The following is a 27794-nucleotide window of genomic DNA, read 5'->3' as shown; positions in this document are numbered from 1 at the left end:
CCTGCTTTTTCCTTATTCTTTCTCTTATTTTTAAATTCTGATCTCAGGGGAATTTAGAGACGGTTAAATTAGAAAAACTTTCATTGCACAGTTTCAGTCCTCGATGTGGTCATGGGTTTTCCAGACTCCTCAAATATATTCTTATGGCAAGATTCATTTTACTGACTGAGGATTTATTGAGGATTTGATAAAGAACAAAGACTCTGGATCAATAATTAAATTTCATCTAAACTGGACTGTAAAAGTAAAAAGGAATCTCTGTTTAAAAAAAAACAACAACTTATGGATCAAAACTTTTAAACATTTTTTTAGCTAATCTCATTTTGTGAAATTACCTCTGAGGCATTCGTGACACATAATCTTTGGCAATCATTCTGGGCAGGGCATGCTAAAGTATGCAGTCACAAGTGTGCTGTGGTCTCATGATGCACCGTCACAATGTCAAAAGAGCCTTCAGTTACAGCATAAACATGATCTGCAGTCTCTGTAGATCTATATCTTGTACATATCTTTCTTGTGTAAATGTAAATTTGTCTGTTATTGTGCAAATACTTACGTTATTGTGTACTTCACACACGGAGAAATGGCAAACTGCCTTTCATTGTTCTTGTAACATGACAATAAAAAGCTATTCTATTCTTAACTACTGACCACTGAAAATAAATTAAGGGCACTTTTCAGTACAATGACATTGATAAATTTGTAGAAAACAACCCCCGTCATTCTACAAAGATATGATTGGACTGCAAATGCAGACACACACATCATATATTTGGCACAGATGGGAAGGAAACAGGTGGGAACAAACAAGACACTGAGACAGCAAAACCACAATAAAACCTCAGGATTCCCCAGGATCCAGCTTAAATACACGAGTCAAGGCTTAGTTACTCATTTGTTAAAATGCTTATTTCTGTTGTTGTATTGGTTTTTATTTTATATACAGTGAAATTACAGGGGCGATCGTGGCTCAAGAGTTGGGAGTTAGCCCCGGCTTGGACAGTCTCGGTCGTTGTGTCCTTGGGCAAGACACTTCACCCGTTGCTTACTGGTGGTGGTCAGAGGGCCCGGTGGCGCCAGTGTCCGGCAGCCTCGCCTCTGTCAGTGCGCCCCAGGGTTGCTGTGGCTACAATGTAGCTGCCATCACCAGTTTGTGAATGGGTGGATGACTGGATGTGTAAAGCGCTTTGGGGTCCTTAGGGACTAGTAAATCACTAAACAAATACAGACCATTTACCAAAATACTATGGCCATGTTACATACACTAAAAATAATATAGTAACTGTCTGACTTATATACTCAAGCTTTAGTGTCTTGTAATTTATTTACATTTCATATGATACTTTACAATGATGATAAAGGGCTATTTTATTCTATCTATTCTCTATTTCACACTATATATTTTGCATATGTACCAATTCTATTTTTGACCTCAGAATTTGTATTAATGGTTGAGCCTCACAGCTTATGCATCATGATTTGTATTGATGGCTGGCTGTGACAAGTTTACACCTCTTACACATCTCAAGATCTCAAGATAGACAGCTGATTTCGACTATACATACTGGCCCAGATGTAAAAAGGTTCGCAATAATAACTGCCCCTAACTATACACTTGTCATAGCAAGCCGTTGTTTCTGACCATATACAGTGGCTTGCAAAAGTATTTGCCCCCTTGAACTTTCCCACATTTTGTCACATTACAGCCGCAAACATGAATCAATTTTATTGGAATTCCACAAAGACCAACACAAAGTGGTGCACACGTGAGAAGTGGAACGAAAATCATACATGATTCCAAACATTTTTTAGAAATGAATAACTGCAAAGTGGGGTGTGTGTAATTATTCAGCCCCCTTTGGTCTGAGTGCAGTCAGTTGCCCATAGACTGCCTGATGAGTGCTAATGACTCAACAGAGTGCACCTGTGTGTAATCTAATATCAGTACAAATACAGCTGCTCTGTGACGGCCTCAGAGGTTGTCTAAGAGAATATTGGGAACAACAACACCATGAAGTCCAAAGAACACACCAGACAGGTCAGGGATAAAGTTACTGAGAAATTTAAAGCGGGCTTAGACTACAAAAAGATTTACCAAGCCTTGAACATCCCACGGAGCACTGCTCAAGCCATCATTCAGAAATGGAAGGAGTATGGCACAACTGTAAACCTACCAAGACAAGGCCGTCCACCTAAACTCACAGGCCGAACAAGGAGAGCGCTGATCAGAAACGCAGCCAAGAGGCCCATGGTGACTCTGGACGAGCTGCAGAGATCTACAGCTCAGGTGGGGGAATCTGTCCATAGGACAACTATTAGTCGTGCACTGCACAAAGTTGGCCTTTATGGAAGAGTGGTAAGAAGAAAGCCATTGTTAACAGAAAACCATAAGAAGTCCTGTTTGCAGTTTGCCACGAGCCATGTGGGGGACACAGCAAACATGTGGAAGAAGGTGCTCTGGTCAGATGAGACCAAAATGGAACTTTTTGGCCAAAATGCAAAACGCTATGTGTGGCAGAAAACTAACACTGCACATCACTCTGAACACACCATCCCCACTGTCAAATATGGTGGTGGCATCATCACGCTCTGGGGGTGCTTCTCTTCAGCAGGGACAGGGAAGCTGGTCAGAGTTGATGGGAAGATGGATGGAGCCAAATACAGGACAATCTTGGAAGAAAACCTCTTGGAGTCTGCAAAAGACTTGAGACTGGGGCGGAGGTTCACCTTCCAGCAGGACAATGACCCTGAACATAAAGCCAGGGCAACAATGGAGTGGTTTAAAACAAAACATATCCATGTGTTAGAACGGTCCAGTCAAAGTCCAGATCTAAATCCAATCGAGAATCTGTGGCAAGATCTGAAAACTGCTGCTCACAAACGCTGTCCATCTAATCTGACTGAGCTGGAGCTGCTTTGCAAAGAAGAATAGGCAAAGATTTCAGACTCTAGATGTGCAAAGCTGGTAGAGACAGACCCTAAAAGACTGGCAGCTGTAACTGCAGCAAAAGGTGGTTCTACAAAGTATTGACTCAGGGGGCTGAATAATTACACACACCCCACTTTGCAGTTATTTATTTGTAAAAAATGTTTGGAATCATGTATGATTTTCGTTCCACTCACGTGTACACCACTTTGTGTTGGTCTTTCACGTGGAATTCCAATAAAATTGACTCATGTTTGTGGCTGTAATGCGACAAAATGTGGGAAAGTTCAACTGGGCCGAATACTTTTGCAAGCCACTGTATATTGACCTTGTCCATAAACACATCAAAATGACTCTGCTTTGTAGCTGATGATGATGATGGTTCATGGAAAGACACTTCTGCTAATCTGAGTAACTGATCTGAAAATATTGTCTGTGTTTGCGCTGTTGGTGCTAAAAACATTTATCGGTCTGTAATGTATGATTGTTATATTTTATTAGCTTTTAAGTGCTGATTGGCTTGTGTCTGTATCTATGTAATGCATGGAAACAGTGTTTGTAGGCCTGCACCACAGATTCCATTAAAATGCATTTAGACATGCAAACTGTTAATTCACTAAACTGAGATTTTTACTGGACCTGAGCAATCTCAGCAAAGGCCATTTTTGAGTGAATTGTGTCTACGTGAAATTTAAAAATTTAAAAATAACAGAGTGGCTGGGGAATGTCATTATAGTCAACACTGACCAGCTACCTTTAAAGTAAAAACATTTACACCAGCCCGGTACAGAAAGGGTGAAAAGTGGGGCATAAAAAATCTCCAGAATGTAGAAAATGAATTTTAAAATCTGCCTGATTTAACATGACTCTCCAGTGTGGAACACTGTAATCCAAACTTACTTCATTTAATTAAGTTTGTCCAAATATGGCCAGTTCTTGCTCCAAAAAACACCATTGCTATAGTCAACCCTGGAACAGAGCGGGCTGTTATCAGGAGAGCTCATAGTGAGGAAGTGGGCCTCCTGCATACTGCACGATGCTGCCAAACAGAGGTTTTCTGTCACACATGGACTATCTCTTATTGTGTGCTAGTTACCTGGACTTGTTTCAGACACTGTCCACTCCTGATTCTCCCACACTGTTTCAAGTAATTGTGGGATAAAACTACAGCTGCACAACTGCATGAGCCACTAAAGGTGGTCTAAACACACAAAGAAAGGTGCTGCCAGTGTGAGGCGGACGTGTGTTTTGCACATACACACAGTTAGATTGAAATGAAAAAGGATGCAATCTCACCATAAATGTAATATTTATTTTTCCCGTCACAATCCTCACAATAAAAGCTTTTAATAAATAAATATCTCATGACACTTTCTCAGAATAATTAAACAAATGAATTTCTGGATTTGGTCAAAATGCATTTGTTTGATCTCCAAATAGATCATAAAAAACTAACGAATACTAAATGCAATTCACAACTTCACTTTTAAGTTATGACAATATTTAAAGTAAATAAATATCTCTATTTTTCATAAATACATGCCTGCATGTAATAAAAACGTAAAACTCCAAATATTGTGCACATTAACACATCAATGCTGATAAATACATTTTACAATGAATATTTGCCTTCACTGTATCAGCACAGATCAATTAGACTTAACAAATAAATATCTTTGCTTTAAATTAATTGAAAGACACTTAATATTCATCCTAATAATTTAACATCAGTTAGTTCCCCCAACATCTTGGGGGAGGTTACAGCTTTCTTCATCAGATGGCGTCCTACTCATTCCTGCTTACTGAAAAGGTCGCACCAGTCGACATCTCAGAGGTCGCTGATGAGGAAGGCAGAGCGGTGGAAGATGAAGAAGGAGAGGCGGTGGATGTTATGATGGAGAGAAGGGAGACTGGAGATTTAGGTACCACAGATGGTGTAGTGGACCTGGTTTTAGCTTTCCTGATGAAAAAAAGAACAAAAAAGGAAAAATATATGAGACGACAGGTTTGTAACTGAAGAACTGATTACAAGAATGAGTCCAAATGAGCATGTCAGTAAATAAATGATGATATAAAACTCACTTGAATGCAACAATCTTGGCACGAACCCAGGAAGCTTTCAAATAAGCGCAGAAAAGACCGGACTGTGTCTGAAAGCTGCAGGAATTAAAAATAAGGTTAAAATTAAAAAACGTCTTGCCATTAAATCCATTTCATCTAATATCAACAGGTCATGAAGTTAATTTTCAATATAATAGAGTCACTTTCATTTACATTTGTACACAGCTTATGAAATTAAAATGTTATGCAAATAAAGTCAGTATTAGATGGTTAGAAGCATATTCAGAAAGTTCTTAATTACTGAAAATTAACAGTGATTTGTCCATTTTTGTGGAGTCTATTCGTTGCTTTAAATTGTCAGAATATGACTTACATGACTGCCTGGACACATGGAGGGTTTGCTGTCTGGACCAGGTATCCTGTGATCGGTTCCTTAATCTCCGTTGTGGTGACTTTTGTGCAGCAGGTAGCTAGTTTCTCAGCTAAAGACAAACACAGAGCGGCGTGAGATTTAAATGAAGCTGTCTGAAACTGAAGAAAAGCAATGTGGAAAACTTCCACAGAGTTTGAACTTACCTGATGAGCCACACTCGACCACAGCCAACAGGACAACGGCGACCAGCGCAAACAGACTTCCAGAGTTTGCCATTTTATAAAAAATCTGATATAGTATCTGTTATTATCTGTTGTTCTCTTCTCTTCTCCAGAGTGCTCGATGAACTGACTGATGTGTGGGGATACCGGCTATTTATGCAGTGAGGTCTAGAAAAGCAGAAGTCACTCAGTCAACTTCCTGTTTTATTTTTCCCTCCTCTCTCTCCATGCTAATGAATTTAGGGAAATTCCACCAGCCTGCCTTAAGGAGTCACTTTTATCAACCAATTTCCTGCTGATAATTTGGTAATGGTTCCTCTTGTGAGACTGTGGGAGTGCTAGGATTCCTGCAGTCAGAGGTCATTCTCCTAGCTTGGTTTATTATATCAGCAACTTCGTTAAGGAATTAATAAAGAACAAAGGTTAAAAGTGAGTTATTTTACTTAATGCAAGCTGATCACAGCCTAAATGCAATGACTAAAAGTAAATTGTTTAGTCATTTTTTAGTCATTACTAATTTTTCAATTTTTCTCCTTTAAAGTAAATTCTGAATGTTTTCTAAAGTCAGTTTAGTTACAAAAGATTTCTTTAGCAATCACTTCTGGGCAGGACATATGAAAACACAGAGTCATAATGACCGTCCCAGTGACACATGTCACATCATTAACGTCTGTGCTCCCCCTCCTATGTGCAGCGTTTGAGCTATATAAGGAAATAATGTACACATGATAAAAAAAAATGTGTCTACAGAGAATAGTCTGTTTTTATTTGAAGGAGACATAGATAGAGACAAGATGAAGTCATAGAGTTCAAACAGGTCGGATAGAAAAGGGAACAAAGAACATGAGTGATGCTCAGAAGTGACATTTAATAAACGGATCTACTAGTTAAGCTGCTGATGAAAAGAAAGCAAGTTTTATTTACAGAGGTGTAAAAAAAACAAAGTTAAAAAATGAACACATACAAGTGTTATGGCGGACAGGCCCGAGCGAGAGGGTGGACCCAAACTGCAGACTCAGATGGAGGCAGTTAATGTGGCTTGGACGTGAAAACTTTACTTCACAAAACTCAATCCTTAGGTGAGCAGAGTCCCTGAAACAGAAGGAAAGAGGAGTCAGATGGCTCACTGGTGGGAGGTCCAATATATGAGTGAAAGTATCCTTTTGCTCTACTTGGAAAAAGAACGGCTTGGGTGGAGAAGCTGATGGCAAGGTCCAGGTGAGTGCTGGTTAGTCCCGAGAGTCGAGTGGATGGAGGCAGGCAAACGAAACAGTGAACCAGAATAGCAAGGATAGTGGCTGGGTTAGATTGTGAGTGCAGTGTCCAGGTGAGTGTTACCAATGGTTAGACGTGGAAGGATGATCCGAGGAAAGGAGTGTTAGCAGATAATCTGGAGATGATTCATTGATGATGCTGGACTTAAATACAATCATGTAATTAGCACCAGGTGCTTCGAGGGGCTGCCGAGGCTCCATCTGTAGGCGGAGAAACCCATCATTCACCGCGACCATAACAAATAAGAACCAAGTGAACAAAAAAGAACACAAAAACATCTGACTATGAATCTGTTTTTTAAATGAAGCCACAGACTCAATGATCTGATCTTCTCAATCTGTAAACCCCTTGTCGTGCATTAAGATCATCAGGTCACTTACTCCTGGCCCAACCTAAGTTTAGACTGAAGACCAGAGGCGATCGTGCCTTTGCTTCAGCTGCACCCAACCTTTGGAATAGCCTCCCTGCTTCTATTCGTGCTTTGGACTCTATCCAATCCTTTAAATCAAGATTGAAAGCATATCTGTTTGACTTGGCTTTCCTGTCCAGTTAATACCCTTTTAAACTTTTGTTATAATGAATTATTTTTCTACTAATTTTACTGTGGTTTTTGTCTTCTTAATGGATTTTTTATTCAAGATCTGACCTTCCCTCTTTATTGAGGTTGATGCCTATTTTATTTAACTCTGGTCTGTTAGTGCCTCTATTCTGTTTGTGCTCGTGCCTGATCTGTAGCCTGTCATTGACTTATGTTGATTCTCCATATTACTGTGAAGCACTTTGGTGTGCCTTCGGGTTTTTAAATGTGCTATATAAATAAAACTGTGTTGTATTGTATAGTATTGTAATATTTACCATTTAATAAATATATTGACATGTACTGCATGTTGTTATCTATAAGTTAATGCCAATCTACGCGTGGCATTACATGTGGTACCTGGACGTGCCACATGTGGTCCAGGCTGATGCCCTTGTCCGTCTGTGCGTTGGTGGTTCTCTGTGTGCAGGACTAGGCGCTCAGTTACGTGCTGGCTCACTCCCGGCGGCTGCTTGGCGGGGACTGGCACTCATGGCTCAGTCAGGCCCCTTCTGAGAGGTGGAGAGGCCCTTGGGTCTCCAAGCCTAGGGCTCGGTCCGCTCTGGTGCAGCTGGCTGCCGGCAGAGCCTGTGGGCATGTCACTGTCCCCTGTAGCTTCTGCAACATGGCTGCTTGGACCCCTTGTCTGGGGATCTCCTCAGCTCTTTTCAGGAGGGTGGCATGACTGCCCCTCCGGTGATCCTCTGGTGGATGTCATGAGCCTGGATCTCCTGCATGCCTGCTTCATGTACTGGGGGACGGGTTATGGCTCCCCACACCCACTATCAGATTGTTACATGGAAAAACCTTTTGAATACAAGTGCTCTCACGCACACAGGTGTGCACACAGATGTTCACGGACACATACTATCTTCCTTGGCTGCTGCCTCAAAGCAAACCGTGCATTGGTGTTGTGTGCTGCTCAATAACCTCAGTATTTATGATTTACTGCTACTTATACTTATCTAGGTTGTTTCTGTGGTTTCCTTAATGTGTTTTCTTTATGCTTGTTTTCTTCTTTTTCTTCCCAGCAGGTGATCTAGCAGATTTTGTCTTGTCTCTGCGCGCCTCTTCCCCTCAGTTTTTTGTTTATCTCTCCTTTCCTTAAACTTCTGTTGTTTATGTCTCTCTCTTTCCTATCCGTCAGTCATGTCTGTTCTGTTTGTAATAAATTAAAAATAAATAAATAAATAAATAAATAAATAAATAAATATCAAGTTGACCATTATGGCAAAGCCATAATGACCCACTTGAAAAAATAAATTTGTTGGGCACTTTTCTTGGCCTTCAGACAATAAATCTAATTGCTACAGTGCAGAACGTGACAGGAAAAAAAAAAAAAAAAAAAAATGTTAATAACGTCTGATACAGTATCTCGGCGGCAGCACGGAGGCACGGTGGTTAGCACTGTTGCCGCACAGCAAGAAGGTCCTGAGTTCAATTCCAACATCAGGCCGGGGTCTTTCTGTGTGGAGTTTGCATGTTCTCCCCGTGTTTGCGTGGGTTCCCTCTGAGTACTCCGGCTTCCTCCCACCGTCCAAAGACATGCAGCTTGTGGGGATAGGTTAATTGGATAATCCAAATTGTCACTAGGTGTAAATGTGCGAATGAAAGTGAGTGCGAATGGTTGTCTGTCCCTGTATGTTAGCCCTGCGACAGACTGGCGACCTGTCCAGGGTGTACCCCGCCTCTCGCCCTATGACAGCTGGGATAGGCTCCAGCGCCCCCCGCGACCCTGAAAAAAAGGATAAGCGGAAGCGAATGGATGGATGGACAGTATCTCGGCTTCAAATAAACTGCAACATCTGCATGCGTGTCTGTTTTATGCTTTGGAGAGGCAAAGCATGAAAAGGACACGGTGTCACGACGTGTCTGTTACACACTTTTCTGTGCTGTCAGGATGGAGCAGCGACATTCAGTACGCTACATGTTACTGGTCACAATACAGAATTTACTGAAATTAAAACTGTATTTTTACACACAATCAGCCAAGAATTTGAGGTTAGATGGGAAATGAGTGGGAAATCACTGATACAGTATATACAGAGATTTTTGTCCATAGTTACATGAGGTAATCACACAGATACTGTTGTGTGGTCAGCAGCATTCACAAGTGGGTGCTCGGGCCTAATGCATGCAGAGACAATACCCCAGCCCCATTACACCAGCAGCAGCAGCAGCCTGAACCAATCTTCTGATTTTGGTGAGTCTGTGTGAAGGTTTCCTGATCTAAGCTGACAGGAGTGGCAAGTGGTGTGGTCTTCTGCTGCTGCAGCCCATCTGCTTCAAGAACTGATGTGTCATGAGATGCTCTTCTGCATACTTTTATTGAGTGGTTATGTGAGTAACTGTTGCTGCCAGTTTCTGAAATACTCAGAAACGCCTAGAACCATGCAATGTTCAAAGTCACTTTAATCACCTTTTGCCTGAAGCTCAGTTTGAACTTCAGGGGGTCGTCTTTACTATGTTTAAGTGCATTGAGTTGTTAGTGGGCAGCTGAACAAGAGCACCTAATAAAGTTTCATGGTTAAGAACGTTTTCTCAGGGTAATGCACTAGTGACTCATTTTAAATGATGTCGTTTTTATCTTGTTTGTTAGTAAGAATATTACAATTATGACTACTTCCAGTCACAGTTTCCTAAAACATTCTCAAAAAGGGATACGGGACAGTGAGACGCTGACAATTCTGAGAACAATTTTCATCATCATTTTGTTGGATGCTTTCTATGCTCAGTCATAGTATGAATAGGCAGTTGTGACTGAAACATAGCGGCAAGAGAAGCTTTACTCGTTCATATAACACGAATCAGTGATGCGATGATGCTATTTCGAAATAATGCCATGACTACAATTCACATGACCTCTTGCTCCTTATGTTCATCACATGAAACATCCACTTCAGAGGCAAACACGAAAATATTTTTTAAGAAATACAGCAAAACAAAAATTGCACACACACACTCACATACGTTTGGAAATAAGGAAAATAAAGAGAGAGAGTTACTACTTTTAACAGCAATGGCTACATTGCTAGCTTCCTTCTTACAGACTATTAGCGGTGGAATGACAGACCAATGAATATCTAAAAACAGATGTTATCTAAAGTGTACAGTGTTAGAAAAAGACTGAAAACAAGCTCAGACTTTACTGCAGTCAAAGGAATATGAATATACAGTTCCCTGCAGTTCCCAGAAGGTGCTCTTTGCTGCCACTATTTTAAACAAGATTAGACTACAGTATTTAAGACTTGTTTACACTTGCAAAGCTGTATAATTTTCATGGTAAACAAAAAAAATTGTAAACAAAACTGCAGAAACATGCGCGCCCTCCAAACTATGACATAAAGGAACAACTGAAATAAGGCAGAATGAGGAAATGCTGGTCATTCTGACAAAATGGAAAGAGCAAAGAAGATGGGGGGAGACAGGATGTGACTAACATCACGGTAGAAAGCAGAACTACGGACACTTAGACTTTCAGTTTAAAGTGTTCTCGTAAGCCTTTAAAACCAAAAGCATCCTTGGCCGCAACCGTTTGTCTAGAAAACAAAACTGCTGACAAAAGGATTTTTTTTTTTTTTAACCACAGTGTGGAGGGATTTGGTTAGTGGATCGGCTGCAAGGGGAGGAGTGGAGCAGCAGGTTCAGGGTGTAGTGTCAGGGAAGCCTCGTCTTCATAGCCGGCAAACATCACCTGATCATGCCTTGCCTATTTCAGTAGTGCCGGGCCAGAGAAGAAAACGGGACAGCGAGCACTGCAAAGTGTCAACGAAAAGTGTCAAATGAAAAAGTGACAACACAGTCATTGTGATTAAAAGATAACAGTGAGCATTCTGAGCCGTGTAGGGTCCTTCAGGGTTACACACAGTTACAGCCAACTGATCTGAACCTGATGTGGTTTACTCTTTTAAATTAAAACTGTTATTTTTGTTCAGGAACTTGATTGTCTTGATGAGCAGCTGTTATGTCACCACAGCCTGTTTGGTCATCCTGAAGTCACTTCATGATTCACTAGGGCTGCATTTCTTGTTAGTTTAAGTGTTTGAGTGAAATGGTTATTAGCTTCTCTGTAGCAGGTGTGAGAAGCACAGGCAGGTTTGCAGAGTTTTCTGAGAAGTAAGTGTTGGTGGGCTGCCACGGAAAGTGTTGCAATGAGAGAAGACAATTGCACTGCGGTTCTCTAATGTCTACACAAACTTACACACACGATAAATAGCGAACTTGATTGTATTTCAGTTGCTACTTCAGGAGGGAAGTTTGCATATTTATGTAAAGCTGATTCTCTGAAGCCCTTATTAAATTGCATTTGAAATTTTTCTTTGAGTCTTTGAGTGGTACGCAGCACTTTTAGAATTCAAAGGAGCTTGCAAAGAAAAGCGTCTGTACTTCTTTAAGTTGCTTCACACCTTGGCTCAGGTGATTAGAGGATCATCAGGGGGTCCTTTTGTCCCTCTGTGGGGGGAAACTCCCACTAGGTTTAAATCTGGGACTCTCCACCATTTGACCTTAGAACTGAAGAAGCTTCTCGGATGAGAGGTGAAACATCTTCAAGCAACTTAAAGAAGTCCAGACGCTTTTCTTTGCAAGCTCCTTTGACTACGATGACCTGGATGACTGAGAACCTTCACAGACATAGCACTTTTAAAACTTAACTCACATAAAGAGCACTCCCCTATATTCCACAAAAAAAAAATCTAAATTAGGTTTAAAAGTTGACACAAAGGCCAAGATAAGCAATATTTAACAGCAACTGCATTTTATTTTATCCACTTACAATCAATATGTTCTGATGTTTTGCACTGAACCACCTCTAGAGGCCTAGAATAGGAATGAATGAGGCCAGGAAAAGATGTTACTTTACAAAATGGGGGTCAGTAATTCCTCACTAGGGGATTTAGTTGCTACAATAAAACGGTTGCTTGAAAGCTGAAATGGTCACTGTTTCAGCAAGCTGGCTCTCCTGAGGTTGGCTGTTCAGTACTGTGACCCCAAAGAGGTCAAATACACTGCAGCTTAAGAAAACACCAGCAAACAGAAAAACACTGAAAGGCGCACAAATCACAATGGAATTTGAATTAAAATGAGGAAATGGGAAAAATGTTGCCCCCCCAAAAGAAACAACAACAACAAAAACAAACGAACAAACATTAAACCACTCACAAAACACAACAGAGGTGTTTGTGGGGAGGCAATAAGGTGACGGACCTGTTGGAGACGTGACAGTCATCAAAACATGTGAAGATTTGCACTGAGTGTGCTTAAAAAAGCAGATGGGTCATCAGTGCTGTGAGAGAGATGCATAAAGAGATGCTGGTATTGTGCGTTTTAATTGCATGATTCATAAAATACTGTAGATACATTTTTGCTATTAGCTCTTTATTGTTAGCTTGTTACTTTCACAGCTTTTGCAGCAGTTTTTTTTTTTTTATTTGTTGGTGTTTTCTTAAATTGCAACCCAGATTTGAGCCTCATAATAATAATAATGGATTGCTTTAATTCTGTTTATTGAACTTTTGGAGCGTTTCAAAATGTAACTTTGAAATCAGGTTTCTGTAGTTCAAAAAGGCTTTATTTTTCACTAGAACAGATCAGAGCGTTAGTCATGCTCATCAGGAACCCTGCTGGTGTTTTTCAGCATGTGATGCACTGTATTTTGGACTTTGACCCAATTAACTTTCAAGTGAGAGCACAGAAACTGTTTGAGGAAATAAGGAGGTGAGACAAGACTCTTAAGCCTGAGTTCCCCAGAATTTACCATATCAAGATAAAAATAAACTTCCTTCCTAAGTTTCATATGACCTGCTTCTCATTTTCTGTTTCATCATGCTGGATGTTTTTCACAGGCCTCCAAATGCAAAATGGACTGTCTCTTTTTGCGTTTTGAGAATTTCCCATTCAAAAACTCTGCTCTGAAAGAAAAAAGTAGCCCAGACTGAAGAAAAATAGTCTAAAAAACCTTTTTGTTATATAAACATCGAGCTTGTACCATAATAGGAGCCAAATACTGTGTGACTGTGGCTATTTTAATAACTCAGATTGAGCACATGACATTTTTGACATTAGCAACATGGAAAAAATGTGAAGCTTCCATCTGACGCAATTTCAAAAATTCAGGGAGTGCAAATAAATGTGGTTGATTAAAAGTTTGACCTGTTATAAATTAATGTATTTTATTAACGTAGACTGTAAGTGCAACCAGCTAGGGCTGCAGCCCCACACAGTGGCTCTCTGCAATTATAAATTCTAAGTTACCAAGCTGGAAAGTTTTCCCGTTCAAAGCCATAAAACCAGCAAAGTTTGGCAGTAATATTTATTATTTATAAAATAAACCACTGTACGTAGGGGGTGTCAGAGAAAACTGACATATAATAATCTAATCAGACCAATGTGCAACCAAATATAGCACATGCAGGTGTTGCACCAAGCCCATTAGTTGGTGGCAGTGGCTCAGAAGGTTATCTGCTCCAAATGTTGGTGGTTCCATTTCTGCATGCTGGTGTCCTTGAGCAAGATACTGAAGCCTGAATTTCTCCAGGTGTTTTCATTAGAGTGTGAATGTTAGCTATAAACCACTTAGACATAGAAAAATACTTGAATGAATGTGTGGGTGAATAAGACATGTCAGATAAAGAAATTTTAGAGTAGTTGAGTAGGTCCAGTCCAATTCTCATTATAAGTCTTCTTCTGGAGTATTTTAATTTAGTGCCATGTCACAAACCTAGCATTAATATGATGTATAGCATTCACCTGTGCTTTTCCAACTGAATATTTCTATTCTTGAACAATAATCCTCTTTAATCTTTATCTTATACTGGGCCTTTGTATACCCACTGTCTGAAACAAGCTTAAAATATAGAAAATGGAAAATAAAGCAGAAAATGAAAGGAAAGAATAATCGGTCTTCTTCACACTCCCGGACTCATTCATTGATAGGACCCTCCCTTCCATCTGTATGACAAAATATCCTGCTATGGTCCATAAAATTCAAGGTATGAACTGATGGAGTGATCTGAGACTGTGGTGCATGAACAGAGAGAGATACATTTACAGAGCTTGAGTCCTCCATCAGAGGCCTGAGAGTTTGAGGGTTGTGTACAATATCTTAGCTTCCTAGAACTGCAATCTTTTGGTCAGAGACCTCTGATGTTGTTTCTGGAATCTGCTGGAGCTGCAGTTTGGGAGTTACAGCTGCTAATCCTCCTATCCTCCACTTTTTACTTTCCACATCTAATACGTTCAATTTCGGGGCGCAAAAGTCATATTTCACAACATCTTGGCTGGTTTGCCAGCAGCTGTCTATCTGGAACTCAAAGGACAATGCGATATGTGCATGTATGCATTTTCTTGAGTAAACTAAAGTTTCCCACACGTAGTTTCACTTTTCAGTTTAATAACTTGAGATTAAAGAACATTTTAATTTTCCCACCTTCACATAAACAGGACACATCTGCTTCACTTGTATCCTTTTTGCTGTACACTAACATACATCATCTCTTTGAACTTTTGCCACGTCTACATAACTTGCGGTTTACCACTTGTGTAAAGTTGATGCACGAAGGCCTGTGCAAACAGCTGAGAGGTGAGGACAGTGTTGTTGACACACACCGACTAAATCTTTGAAAAAGGGGGAAATCAATAGATTCTAAATGCACTGTGGAATAACTTAAAGTGGATCAGGTCATAAAGGAGGGAACTGCTCAGACTTAGTAAAGTAGAAAATTAAATCAGGCTGAATGTCTGCAAGACGTCCTGATCTTGTGAAATCTTCAGTTTTTTCATGTGAAAATGTGTCTCATTGTACATCAGTAATCCTGCTTACTGAAACCAAAGCTTTTTTAGGTTTAGAGGAGATGTGCTTTGTCCGGTTAGTGTGGCTTCTTTGTTTTTCCTATTTCTGCTTTTTGCTGATGTTCTTTTGGCTTTCTCGTGGCATTCACCTTTCGCTTATTTAACACCTCCCCACACCCTTCCAGTGTAAGACTGGTGAGGAATTGTTTTGGCCCTGCTTTGACGTTGAAACCAACAAACTGACATTCATACAGATACTGTGGGAAATGGGTGTGAAAATGCTGGTCGTGCTCCAGTAAAGAAGGGACAACACTCTTTGGTACATTTCTCAGCACAGGCTGTGGGTGTTTGAAACACTCATTTGGTCTCGGTTTTTAAACCTCTAGTACTGATGTGGCAGCAGTGTGCACTTTTTTGGGCAACTCTGGTGTCTTGAAGTCAGCCTGAAACTAATCTCTCCCACTTCTCCCTTTCAGTGTGCTCATGAACTCGAGTAGTGACAGAAAGAAACAGGTGAAACATATTTAGGATTCTCTTTTATACCCATGAAAAGTTTCTTAATTTAGAGTTCCTGATGAATCCCATTTAAGTCTAAAGTGAAAAATATAATTTTATTTTCATGTCAAGCACAGTTTCCTTACTTTAATTGGAAAAGACCTGCAAACAGATTTGTCACAACATGCAGTAATGTGATTACACATTTGCATTCAGTTATTATATACTGAGAGGAAACCAGAACATTCAATAGTAGGGCTGCTCAAGAATATATTTATAATTTTTTTTAATGCGATTATTAATCTTAGTTATTTAACACATTTACAGCTGTTAAACTTAAAACATTTTTTAGGAGATTTCTCTGAACTTGACACTTCACTTATATTGAGTTAGCACCCTAAAAATGTGTGTTTATAGCCATAAATTCCACCTAGCAAGGGCAGTGCCTATTCCTGGTGTTGTTGGTTATCTTTGGGTACATACGTGGGCAACAAGAGTCCCAAGCTGCACTCCCTGGCAGCCAGGGGGTGGGGGATGATGGGGGAATAAAGCCAACGATCAACCAACACTGGTTGTGTGCAAACACGAAAAAAGCACCTGCAGCCAACACATCCAATATTTTTAACTGAGATCCTCTGTAATAAGATGTTCATTTTGGTACCCCAAGTAGGTTAACATTTAATAGAAAAGGGGGAAACAGAAAACAGAAAGTTGTTAAACTGGACGATGTTAAGGGGATAAATAACAAGTGATACATTTTTGGATTCTTGGTTTTCAAAGAATTTCCACTGACAGTGGAAACTGTGACTTCATAGTTTCCACGTACCATGAAGGAAAGGATTTCATTTAAAGCTCTTGGTAACTTCCTGCCTTCTCTCTAATGTCTGCTATATAAAATGCAGGAAGGGGGAAGTAATTATGCCCAATAAGACAGATAACCAGAAGAACTGCTGGGTCATGAGCCACATGCTCAGACAAAGTCAGCTTTTTGTAATTCAAAGGGCTTTATTATTCACCAAGAAAGATCACACCTTTAGTCATGCTCACAAAGAGCTACACAGGATATGATGAAATGATGGTCACTTTGTTGCAAACATGTTAAGGCAATCGCCATGACAACCACCTGTTAGGAAACAGTCTGTGGCAGGCTGAGCTGTGAAAATAGCCACCGGATGAATCTATTAGAAGCGTTTGACACAGAGCAGGTGCACGCGCTCAATATGTTTCACACTATTGCTGGTTAATCTAATTATATATAACAGGCCACTTCATTAGTGGTGATGAAAATGTTCCACCGATTTTGGTCTAAGTTGACACGTCAATCTCGTCTCCCATCACATCCCAAAAGTGTAGAAGTCCTTTGACTAAAGTGAACTCATTGTCATGTTTAAGATACCAGTTAAGGAGAATTTGAGGTTTGTGACATGGCATATTATTCTGCAGGGAGCAGCCATCAGAAGATGGGTACACTGTGGTCATAAACGGAGGTATATGTGGTCACCAAAAATCAGACAGGTTGTGGCATTTTACTGATGTCACAAATGAGCCCAAAGTATGTCAAGAAAATATCCCCCATACACTTACACCACCAGCAGCAATCTGAACTGTTAATATAAGGCAGGCTGGAGCCATTCTTTCATTAAATTTACACCAAATTCTATGGTAAATGGACTGGTTCTTATATAGCACTTTTCTACTCTTCTGAGCACTTAAAGCGCTTTATACAACTTGTGCATTCACCCATTCACACCAGCACATTGTTCTAAGTAACATTCACACACATTCATAGTCCGATGGATGCATCGGAGAGCAATTTGGGGTTAATATCTTGCCCAAGGATATTCGGCACGCAGACTAGGGGAAGCCAGGAATCGAACCAACAACCTTCCGATCAGTAGATGACGTGCTCTACCGCCTGAGCTACAGCCACCCCAACCCAAACGTTGCAGCAGAAATCAAGACTCATCAGACCAGGCTTTTTTTTTTAATGTCACATTTTCCAATTTTGGTGAGTGAATTATACTCTCAGTTTCATGTCCTCATCTGACAGGAAAGGCAACCACGAGTGGTCTTTTGTTGCCATCTAATCAGTTTCAAACAGTCTCCCTATTCTCTTCTGGTCCCTGGCATCAACAAGACATTTTTGCTAACTGTCGCTAACTGTATAGTTCCTCTTTTTCAGACCATCCTTGTAAACCTCAAAGACAGTAGTGTTGGAAAACCCAGTAGATTTTTGAAATTCTAAAACCAGCATGTCTGACAACAAGTCTATTACATCACTTTTCTTCCTCTTTCTGATGCTAACTTTAAGCTTCAGCTGGTCAGCTTGAACATATCTACATGCCTAATTACATTATTTAATGACATGTGTTTGGCTGATTAGATATTTGTATGAACAATCAGTTGATCAGGTGTAGCTAATAAAATTCCTGGCGATTGTGTGGTTCTCCAAGGACGTACAAAATAATTGTAATAAAACAAAAAAACAATGTCAGGGACCATATACAGCTTTTCATATGACCTCTGAGATGTGGTTTCTATCTAGTTTATCACATTCATTATTTGTCATTGATTTGATTTGTGATCCAGCCCTGAGCTGTTTTTCAGATCAAATTTTAAATAACACAGGGGGATGGCATGAAGTTTTGATGTTCACATTTAGTGCTGCCATGTCTTTTTTACTCTAATGACACATTAATGTTATCAATATTTGACATGAATTAAACCACTGAATCCACAGCAGGTGCCACCTAAAAAGTGATGCTGTTTTTATGATGTTACCTGCTGTTGACGCAGCCTTGGAATCTGTGTACTGCTAGATTGGTTCATCTGGGCCGAGGTATGACTATATTTGGTCAAAGTGCTACGACCCATTAGAAACCAGAAAATGTCATGTAAGCCACCCAGTCTTAAATATCCACGCTAATTAAAATACAAGCATCATGGGCACCAGTTTAGCTCAGTGGGTGTGCAGGGAACCATATGCTGCCAGCATGGAGAGCAGGAGGCCTGGGTTTGAGTCTGACCTGCAGCCCTTTGTTGCATGTCTCCCCTGCTTTCCTGTCTCTGGCCAAAAAATATATATGGGAATAAAGTGTTTCCTTCAAGAAACGTAAACAACACAATCTGTTGTCCCTAAATTGCTAATGCTATGCAGTCATAAGCAAGGTAGTATTGCATGTGACCTACCTGCAATGGGATGCAAACTTCAATACAAGAGCAGTAATGAGTAAAATCACAAACTAATCACCTGCTATCAGCAGTATTTACTCACTTTTCATATAAATGTATCTAAATATTTAACTCTACATACTTCTGAGTAATTTCATGCATCTGTGCTTATGGTGGATGTATTAACTGATTTGCCTTGTGAAGTGTTTTTGAGATCAAATTTTAAAGAACACAGTGGGATAACACGAAGCTTTGATGTTCACATTTAGTGCTACTGTGTCTTTTTTTTTTTTACTGTAAATACACATTGTTATTAATATTTGATAGGAATCAGAATGAAACCACCAAAAGCACACCAGGTGCCACCTCCATAGTGATGCTGTTCACATGTTGTTATCTGTTGTTTAGAGAGTTTGAAATGACTCATCATTGGAAGTCATGTACTGCAGGCTAGGTTGTCTCATCAGGGCCGAAGTATGACAGTTTTTCTATTTTTGTAGGAGTTGGGTGTTAGTGTGACAAACTTTTTTGTCAGTTTGCTGAAAACTTAATAAGTTGATGCCTGGTTATATATATATATATATATATATATATATATATATATATATATATAAAGGAATTGCTTTATAACCAGGCATGTTGTTAGACAGGCTGCAAACTAAAATTTTTCGCATCCTTCTGCATGCACACAGAACGGTGGGGAAGTCCCAGAGCAGATGCCATACTTTTGACTACAGAGATCCTGCCACCTGACAGAAACACGGTCTTATCTTTTCATTCATAAAGTCACTTAAAAAGGTGTCTGATATGGTTTAAATAAAAGTACTGTGGCATCAAAGAAACTCATCTCCACACCTTGTAAAAATCTACAATTCTACAAAAGTGAAACAAAAGTATTGTACAGTGAAAATAAGGCTGATATGTTCAATAAAGATCAAACAAAAAACCCTCACATTTTAGCATTGTATATTCCTAATACTCCATGATAGCTTAAACTTTTCATTTAGTCAACATTACATAATATTATTGCTTTGGAGCCTATATTTAAAGTGCCCATATATAAAAACATTAGTTGAGATGAGGGAATTTCCAAACATCAAGTTATTAAAAAAAACCTGCTTGCTGCTCTTGGTGCTCTTGGTAGCTTTGTACAGAAAATAACGTAAAATCTCTGTGTTTTTAAAAACGAGGGAGGAAGTGGTCAGTTTATTTCCTGTGAAAGTTTCTAAGTGTTGTAAGGACAGCAAAGTGGACCTGTTATTAAATCCATTTGTACTTTTTGGGAAAGTCTCAAAGCTGTGCTGAAAGCAGTGATGTGTTCACTATCACACTATAGCTGATGAATTATGATGGTACCTGCAATTGGGAATAACTAAAGATAGGAATGGATACAGAAGATTTACATCTATTAGTAACTTTTCCCCCTCTTTTCTAGTCTAGATGTGCTGAGGGATTTTATGACAGCCACATCATTTAGTATTTCAATATATTTAGCTTAAAGCTACATGAAAAAATAAAAAAATAAAAAATGGATATGTGCTTTGTGAACACTCATTTTCATTAAAACCCTGAATCCTCTATAACTTTTGACTGACTCTACAGATGGCAGAAATTATTTATACATGAAAGGTCCAAAGTTACAGCTAAGAGGTTAAACGAAAGAAAGAACGTTGTGTCATTTGTGGCAAAAGCACAAAATGATATAAAAAAAAGTCTCCACTTTAAAATCTGCCCCATGCAAGACATACGCGGTCAATTCAGAAATGATTAAAACATAACAATCAATTAGCATCATTACCAGAAACTCAATAAATTAAGAGGACCAATCTTAAATGAAGTCAGTTATTTATAAAATGCAGTGTTTCTACTGATGTACACCGTCCTCCAGGAGTGGATTTAAATGTAACATGGAAAAGATGGAACCTGCTACCTTTACAGATTATACAGATTCATCTGTCTGGCAGCTAAAAATAACAAAGACATTCTGAGTTGTTAAAAAAAATAGATATTCATATGGTGGAGCAGGTTGTCTAAAAATCTCACTATTAGTGGTTAGAACCCCAAACCCTCCACATGATCTCTATTAGACCATTTTAGATTTCTTCAACTGAGATTATGAAAATAAACACGTGCTTCTCAACATGGTTTAAATTTTCAAGGGCTTAAGGGACTGTTTTAAATATCTTCCAGCAGAAACGTACGGTGGCCCTGAGAGGCCAAACGGGCTGCGACTTAAGAAAAAAACAGCAATAAGAAAAATGCTACAAAAGCACACAAAACACAACGGAAATAGGGAAAAACAACAACAGAAACAGGAAAAAAGAAAACAGAAATAGGAAAAAACAGATTTCCTAAAGCACAAGGGAAGTGTTTCTGGGGAGACAATAACCCGACGGACCAGTTGCAGGAACCCAAAACATGGTAGGTGTGTTTTATCATGATTCATATAATACTGATGACAGATTTTTATGCTATTATGCTAACACACTTACCTCTCATCTTTTCTTTCCTCACCAAACCGAGAGATCCTCCACTTCTTTTAAGTGCCTCCCAGCGCAGTTCTGAGCATATTTTGGTTCCTGCAACTGGTCCGTCGGGTTATTGTCTCCCCAGAAACACTTCCCTTGTGCTTTTGGAAATCTGTTTTTTTCCTATTTCCGTTGTCGTTTTTCCTATTTACATTGTGTTTTGTGCACTTTTGCAGCATTTTTCTTATTGCTGGTGTTTTCTTAAGTTGCAATCCATTTAGCCTCTCAGAGCTACCGTAGAACAATCTTAAGCAGTGATTGAAGTGGCAGTAAATCTGAAACTCTGCACTGAAACCATGAAGATGAAAATCTTTGAAAGTAAGACCACACAAAGGCCGTCCACACAGTATACGGCATCAGTCTGAGGTAACAACACACTGCAGCAGTCATGGTAAGGTTAGTGTTCAGTGGTCAGTGTTTCTCACAGTTTTTCCGCCATCTAGTGGAGAAAAGAAAACCTTGAATCAACCAGTCGTCTTTACTGACTTTGCATACAGCACAACAATGTGGACAAAGTGGGAAACTGCACTTCTTTAATTATGAAGGATATTCTTAAACACAGGTTTAATAAATCAATAAATCAAGATCAGGTAATCTAAATTCAGAACAATGTTTGGTAAAATAATCTGCTTTGTGTTGTCTGCTGTGGACGCAGGATTTAATTTGGAGGATGGCTATAAATTGCACAAACTGGTTAGATCCTGCCATGCATGTATCTTCTGCTTCCCTGCCACAACTACATGTGCTATGGCAGTTTAATCCATGTCTTTTTTGTTTGTTTGTTTCTAAGATAGACAGACACAAAATATCGGACTATAGACCAATATAGATAATATATATAATCAAGGCCCTGGGACTAAATCCACCCCTTTTTAAATTTGTTCAATCTATCAGTTTTGGCTCTGAAAAACTGCAAAGTTAGGGATTTGAAGACGGATGACACAAATCAATATATCCACCTAGGGTGGCTGACATGATAAATGCCACTTTAATTAATCAGCATGGCCCTCTGAACATGGAAAATTGAGTTCAGGCGATCATTAGACTAACAATAGTAACTTTGTAACAGAGCATTCCAAAATCTCCAAAAAATTGATTCTGTTCATCTGGACGTAGCATTTTGTGGGAGAAATGTTTTGTCACTCCTCCAGGTGACTTCTTCAGTCTCAGCTGACTGCAGGTTTCCCAAATCTTATAAACAGTACATTTGCATAATGACTGAAACCAGCCCAGTGAAGGAACAAAGAGCCGGGAGGTCAGTTCCTTAATTTTAATTATGCGACATCGAGGTTGTGGACAAGTGGGTGAAGAATTTGTCTGACAGACAGCTCACCCAAACAGAGAAAAACATCCTTGCTAAAGGGTTGAATTTTGCTGTCACACCGAGACAAATCCCGCTAGTGGAACTAATCACAGCCACAGACACAGCAATTCGAAACAACAATATTGCAGAAGTGGAAGCAGAGCAACTACGGAGGAAAGTTTTGGCCTGTCTCAGCAATGCAAAGCCCCCAGCATCCAACATCACCATAGAGGAGAGGAAGGCACTCACATCACTTAGTAATGACAACAACATATGATCCTTCTGGCAGACAAGGGTTGGTGCACAGTTTTGCTAAACCAGAAAGACTATCATGAGAAAATTTTGTCACTGCTCAGTGATGAAAATACTTACGAGCCCCTGAAACGAGACCCAGGAAGAGGTTACAGGAAGAGGGTGATAGACTGAAGCAGTTGGAACAAGACAAGGCTATTGACCGGAACTGATACCACAGGCTATATCCAGGGGGATCTACACCAAGTCTGTATGGCTTACCGAAGATACATAAACAGGGTGCACCTGTAAGACCAATTGTCTGTATGATCAACTCTGTGACCTATAAAATTTCCAAGTTTCTGGCTTCGATCCTCAACCCGCTGGTAGGCAGCTCTGAACACCACATCCAGAACACTTTGGATTTTGTTGAGAAGGTGAGAGATGTCATTATGGAGGCAGATGAAACCATGGTCTCGTACGACATTACATCTCTCTTCACTTGCATCCCAGTCACAGAAGCGTTGGAGGTAGTCCGTAAGAGATTACAGGATGACCCCAACCTCAGCAACAGGACCACTCTAAGCATCGACCAAGTGTGTTTGCTTTTGGAACTGTGTCTTCATTCCACCTACTTCACATACAAGGGTCAGTTCTACAGGCAGAAACATGGGTGTGCCATGGGCTCCCCAGTTTCACCCATCGTAGCCAATTTATACATGGAAGAAGTGGAAAAGAGGGCTTTGCTATCCTACTCTGGAACACCACCAGATATGTGGATGACACCTGGGTGAAAATAAAATCTGAGGACGTACCACAATTCACAGATCACATTAACTCGGTGGACCGACACATCAAATTCACCAGGGAGGATATGAAAAGTGTCAGGTTAGCCTTCTTAGACTGTGAGTGGGACACCATCCCCACTGACACAGTGGCCAGGGAGGCAGATGAACAGCACATCAAGAAGGCCCTGAGTGAATGTGGTTATCCCAGCTGGACTTTTGTCAAAGCTGGAAAGGCACCTAAAGAAAGCTCCAGCCGATCCAGGAAAGAAGGACAACCGCTGCCTAAGCGAAAACCTGTAGTGATCCCATATGTGTCAGGAGTATCGGAGCAGTTGAGACGCATTTTTTCTAAACACCGGGTCTCTGTGGCGTTTAAACCCCAAAACATCCTGCACCAAAAATTGGTCCACCCCAAGGATCGGGTCCCTCGACACAAACAGAGTAACATAGTGTACGCTGTTAAGTGGCAGGAGGATTGCCAGGATTTATACATCGGGGAAACCAAACAACCTCTGGCAAAGCGGATGGCACAACACAGAAGAGCTACCTCGTCAGGCCAGGACTCTGCAGTCTATTTACACCTACAGGCCAGTGGACACTCTTTCAATGATGAGGATGTACACATCTTGGACAGGGAGGAACGCTGGTTTGAGGGCGGAGTCAAGGAGGCCATTTATGTGAAAAGGGAAAGACCATCTATAAATCGAGGAGGGGGGCTAAGGGTACATCTTTTGCCATCTTACAGTGCTGTGATTACAGCCATTCCCTAACTCTCTGTGAATGGTACTCATGGCCATTGATCAGTGGTCTTTGGTCAGTGGGTTTTGGTCAGTGGTTGTTGATCAATGTTCATGAGAATTTGCATAATTAAGATTAAGGAACTGACCTCCCAGCCCTTTATTCTTTCACTGGGCTGGTTTCAGTCATTATGCAAATGTACTGTTTATAAGATTTGGGAAACCTGCAGTCAGCTGAGACTGAAGGAGTCACTTGGATGAGTGACAAAATGTTTCTCCCACAAAAACGCTACGTCCAGATGAACAGAATCAACTTTTGGAGATTTACTTACCTGGATGATTGAGCATGCATCAAGGAGCATTCCAAAAGTTCTCTAAAAGCATCCAGTACCCCATTGTGACAAATTGAAGAAAAAAAAAGTGTACTTAAAATTATTGGAAATTTCAAGTAAACAAGATGACAAAACAAGTGAAGAGCTTTGAATACCCTCTATGAAACCCTCTGAATGACCTCCAAGGCTGAGCCCACATTCTTCAGAGGAAGCTCCCTCCTGCTCCTTGTTCCTCTCACAATCCACAATCTTACTCTTTGAGTAACTACACACAACTACTAAACCACTACTTTCCCAAAATAAATTCCATATAAGACATGAAAGACACCATGTGGGAGTGTTTGTCTGTGGTTGTGTTTCTTAGTACATCATTTCCTCAGAATAGCCTGTTTAGTTTCCACATGTCCTCTTTTTGTGACAAACTACAGTATATAAGATCACACAAGTGTCAGCCTAACAAACTTGCTTAGAGCACTGATCCAGAGTCAGATTTGACGCCTTTCAGCTCGTGAAGATGAGTCCCACTCTCTCCATCAGCCGCTGGATTTTTCTGTTCTGTCTGCCTGTTGTGATGCTCGTCCCTGTGGAGAAAGGTACAGCTTTTCTTTTAATGGTGTTTGCAGTGTTTAAAGTATCGAGAATGAAAAACTATCATTATTGTAGTACAGATACAACCAGAAAAATATTTAATATTTTATTTTATAGTGACTAAAAACATCCTCAACACAGCATTTCAATAAATAGCAATTAAATAAATCTTTTGAGATAAATAAGGAGCTGAAGGTTTTGAAACTTTGAAAAGGTTGAACTTCTCTGAGGAGAAGCCTTGCTCTTGTTTGCTCAGTTGTCTGTTTGTTTTTTTCTTTTTGAAGGTGGCTGATAGAAATTAGTGGACATATAAAGGATCTAGAGTTGATAGAGATTATTTTAGTTACAATATATTTTAGTTACAATATATATTTTTACAGACAAATTTACATTAAATTACTGCATAGGCCTAATTAGTTTGCTGTAAATTTATTCCAAGTTTTATCGTGCTGTTTAATCTCATACGTGTCCTTTTTTTTCTCTTTGTCCCAGACTATAAAGCCCATTTCTCACTTCGAAGTTTGGGTTTGCCGTGCTGCCGTACGGTGATCACCCAGGAAATAACGATAATCACAAGTTGTTTGGAACAACAACCACGTTATGGCTGCAGTCAACACGCATTCCTGTGAGCAAGATGTGATTCAAACAAAGTCAAATATTTTCCATATGTAATCATGATTAGCTCTCTTTAAAGGCTTTGTAGTGAATAGATGTACTCATAGATGATGTATTACCAGATAATCTGTAAAATAACAGATGATGCATGATTTTGATAAGAATGAGAGAGGAAAACTAAGACTTAGTGTCTCAAGGCATATATGTAAAAATGTTTAACTCTTTCACATTTCTTTAGGATAAAAGACAATAAAGATAAAACATGGTGCATTGATCCAAATTCTGAGTGGCTCAAAGACAAAATAGAGAAGGTGAGTAAGGCATGGCGTTACACAAAGTTACTCTTCTTCAAACAAATGAAATGTATATTACTGGATCATGTTGTACTAATCCGACTAATCAGAAGTGCCATACTTTTGTACTTGCATTTGTTATTTAACATTTATTAATGAACAATACTTTCCCTCATAGTTGAGCTACTTGCTGTAGTGCCGAGTCTTCAGCTGCCTCAAATCTCAATGCAGTCATTAAAATTTCCAAAGACCCCCTCATTCTTCACTTTTAAATCATTTTTAAACACGTTATAGATTGTTGAATTCTTACTGCCATCTTTACTCCTAGCTACCACTGGAACGTTTAGTATTAAAAACCTTTTCAACCAAAATTCCTTCAGATAACAGACAGTCTGTTTCAGTGGAAAGATCGCCTATAATCGATCTATCTGAAAGAAACTGTACCAATAAAACATTACAAGCCCTCAAAACTTCTGTTTTGACTCTATCTTTTTTCTTCTCTTGCAGGAAGAATTGAACTGTCCTCCGGTGATTAGTGAATAAAGTAACAATGAGACCAAAAAACATCAGCGTAAAGAAGCTGCAGACAACAATTATGTTTTTTTTTAATAATTAATAAATTTTATATATATTTATGCATATTTATTCATAATGTTTTTTCCACATTGGGCAATTGATGTTATTTTAATTTATTGTGAATACAGTAATAAAAAGTTCTTTGTGACTATAAATAAAATCAATAGTATTGGACAATAAATAAATATGGAGCATATTAAAATCTACTGGTTGTTGTAATTTCTTTGACATGAATGATGGGTGGCAGTGCAGCGGGGATTTTTGTTCTGATTCAGTGTCACATTTCTTTCAAATTCTAAGGATTTCAAAGCATTACAGGTAGAAATAAATAAATAAAGGAGTTAAAGTAAAAGCATTATTTATCAAAACACAGAATGCTGATAATGAAGGGAAACTTGCATGTGAGAAGAAACTAGGGATAGTTTTTTATATAGTTCATGTAACACGAGGCATAATTACATCTAATTCAGCCAATTATAATTAAAATTGCAGCACATTATGTATGATGAGGCCTGTATCTGATATGTGTTTCTCTGATGTCCCAGTTTTTTGCCCATTGAGTCAAACTATTTTTAAATTCCAGGATAACGTATTTACACAGATCAGGAGATGTGCTATGAATGTTTGCTTTAGTCCTTCTTACGCAAAAAAAAAAAATAGTGAGCAGTATCTAACCAGTTCAGGAGCTTGTTGACCCGGGGTGTAGGTTAAAGATCAACTCGTGACACTTCATTCATCTTGCACCAATCCATACAGAACTGATGGACCCGTCTTTCTTCACAACAAGAACTACACCATGTGCTGTGAAATTCTTCTCTCACCCTCCAGCACACCCGCCAATTCCTTTTGAGATATTTGGGTTTGTTTTTTCTTTTATGTAACGATAGGGGCAGGAACAAACCATCATGACAGGTAG

General features: G+C 39.5%; 2 protein-coding genes across 2 annotated transcripts; one reads left to right on the top strand and one right to left on the bottom strand.

The window, feature by feature from the left end:
* Window positions 1-4241: 4241 nt before the first annotated feature.
* LOC147322352 (uncharacterized) lies at window positions 4242-5782 on the bottom strand. The gene is made up of 4 exons (XM_086305203.1): window positions 5564-5782; window positions 5361-5469; window positions 5009-5083; window positions 4242-4886 (listed from the first exon to the last, which is right to left on the bottom strand). Exons 1-4 carry the CDS (start codon window positions 5634-5636, stop codon window positions 4712-4714), a joined length of 432 nt encoding a protein of 143 aa, XP_086161329.1. The 5' UTR covers window positions 5637-5782; the 3' UTR covers window positions 4242-4711.
* Window positions 5783-25275: 19493 nt separating this feature from the next.
* LOC147322351 (uncharacterized) lies at window positions 25276-26966 on the top strand. The gene is made up of 4 exons (XM_086305202.1): window positions 25276-25399; window positions 25887-26019; window positions 26248-26320; window positions 26810-26966. The coding sequence occupies exons 1-4, from the start codon at window positions 25321-25323 to the stop codon at window positions 26843-26845; spliced, it is 321 nt and encodes a 106-aa protein (XP_086161328.1). The 5' UTR covers window positions 25276-25320; the 3' UTR covers window positions 26846-26966.
* Window positions 26967-27794: the final 828 nt, after the last annotated feature.

This window comes from Aulonocara sp. 'chitande type north' Nkhata Bay, linkage group LG9, assembly GCF_057382095.1.
Source record: "Aulonocara sp. 'chitande type north' Nkhata Bay isolate Kocher_YH1m ecotype deep benthic linkage group LG9, A_spYH_male_GT1.1, whole genome shotgun sequence".
Lineage (NCBI taxonomy): Eukaryota > Metazoa > Chordata > Actinopteri > Cichliformes > Cichlidae > Aulonocara > Aulonocara sp. 'chitande type north' Nkhata Bay.
Note: the sequence above shows the minus strand (reverse complement) of the source record. Positions and strands in the feature narration are given on the sequence as shown.

What these genes read in the sequence shown, in the direction of transcription:
- LOC147322351 (XM_086305202.1), top strand. Translation starts at nt 25,321, where the DNA reads ATGAGTCCCACTCTCTCCATCAGCCGCTGGATTTTTCTGTTCTGTCTG. An exon ending in GCTCGTCCCTGTGGAGAAAG is followed by an intron (nt 25,400 to 25,886) that starts GTACAGCTTTTC and finishes TCTTTGTCCCAG; the next exon opens with ACTATAAAGCCCATTTCTCA. An exon ending in TGCAGTCAACACGCATTCCT is followed by an intron (nt 26,020 to 26,247) that starts GTGAGCAAGATG and finishes ACATTTCTTTAG; the next exon opens with GATAAAAGACAATAAAGATA.
- LOC147322352 (XM_086305203.1), bottom strand. Translation starts at nt 5,636, where the DNA reads ATGGCAAACTCTGGAAGTCTGTTTGCGCTGGTCGCCGTTGTCCTGTTG. An exon ending in GGTCGAGTGTGGCTCATCAG is followed by an intron (nt 5,470 to 5,563) that starts GTAAGTTCAAAC and finishes GTTTGTCTTTAG; the next exon opens with CTGAGAAACTAGCTACCTGC. An exon ending in GCCAAGATTGTTGCATTCAA is followed by an intron (nt 4,887 to 5,008) that starts GTGAGTTTTATA and finishes TTTTTTCATCAG; the next exon opens with GAAAGCTAAAACCAGGTCCA.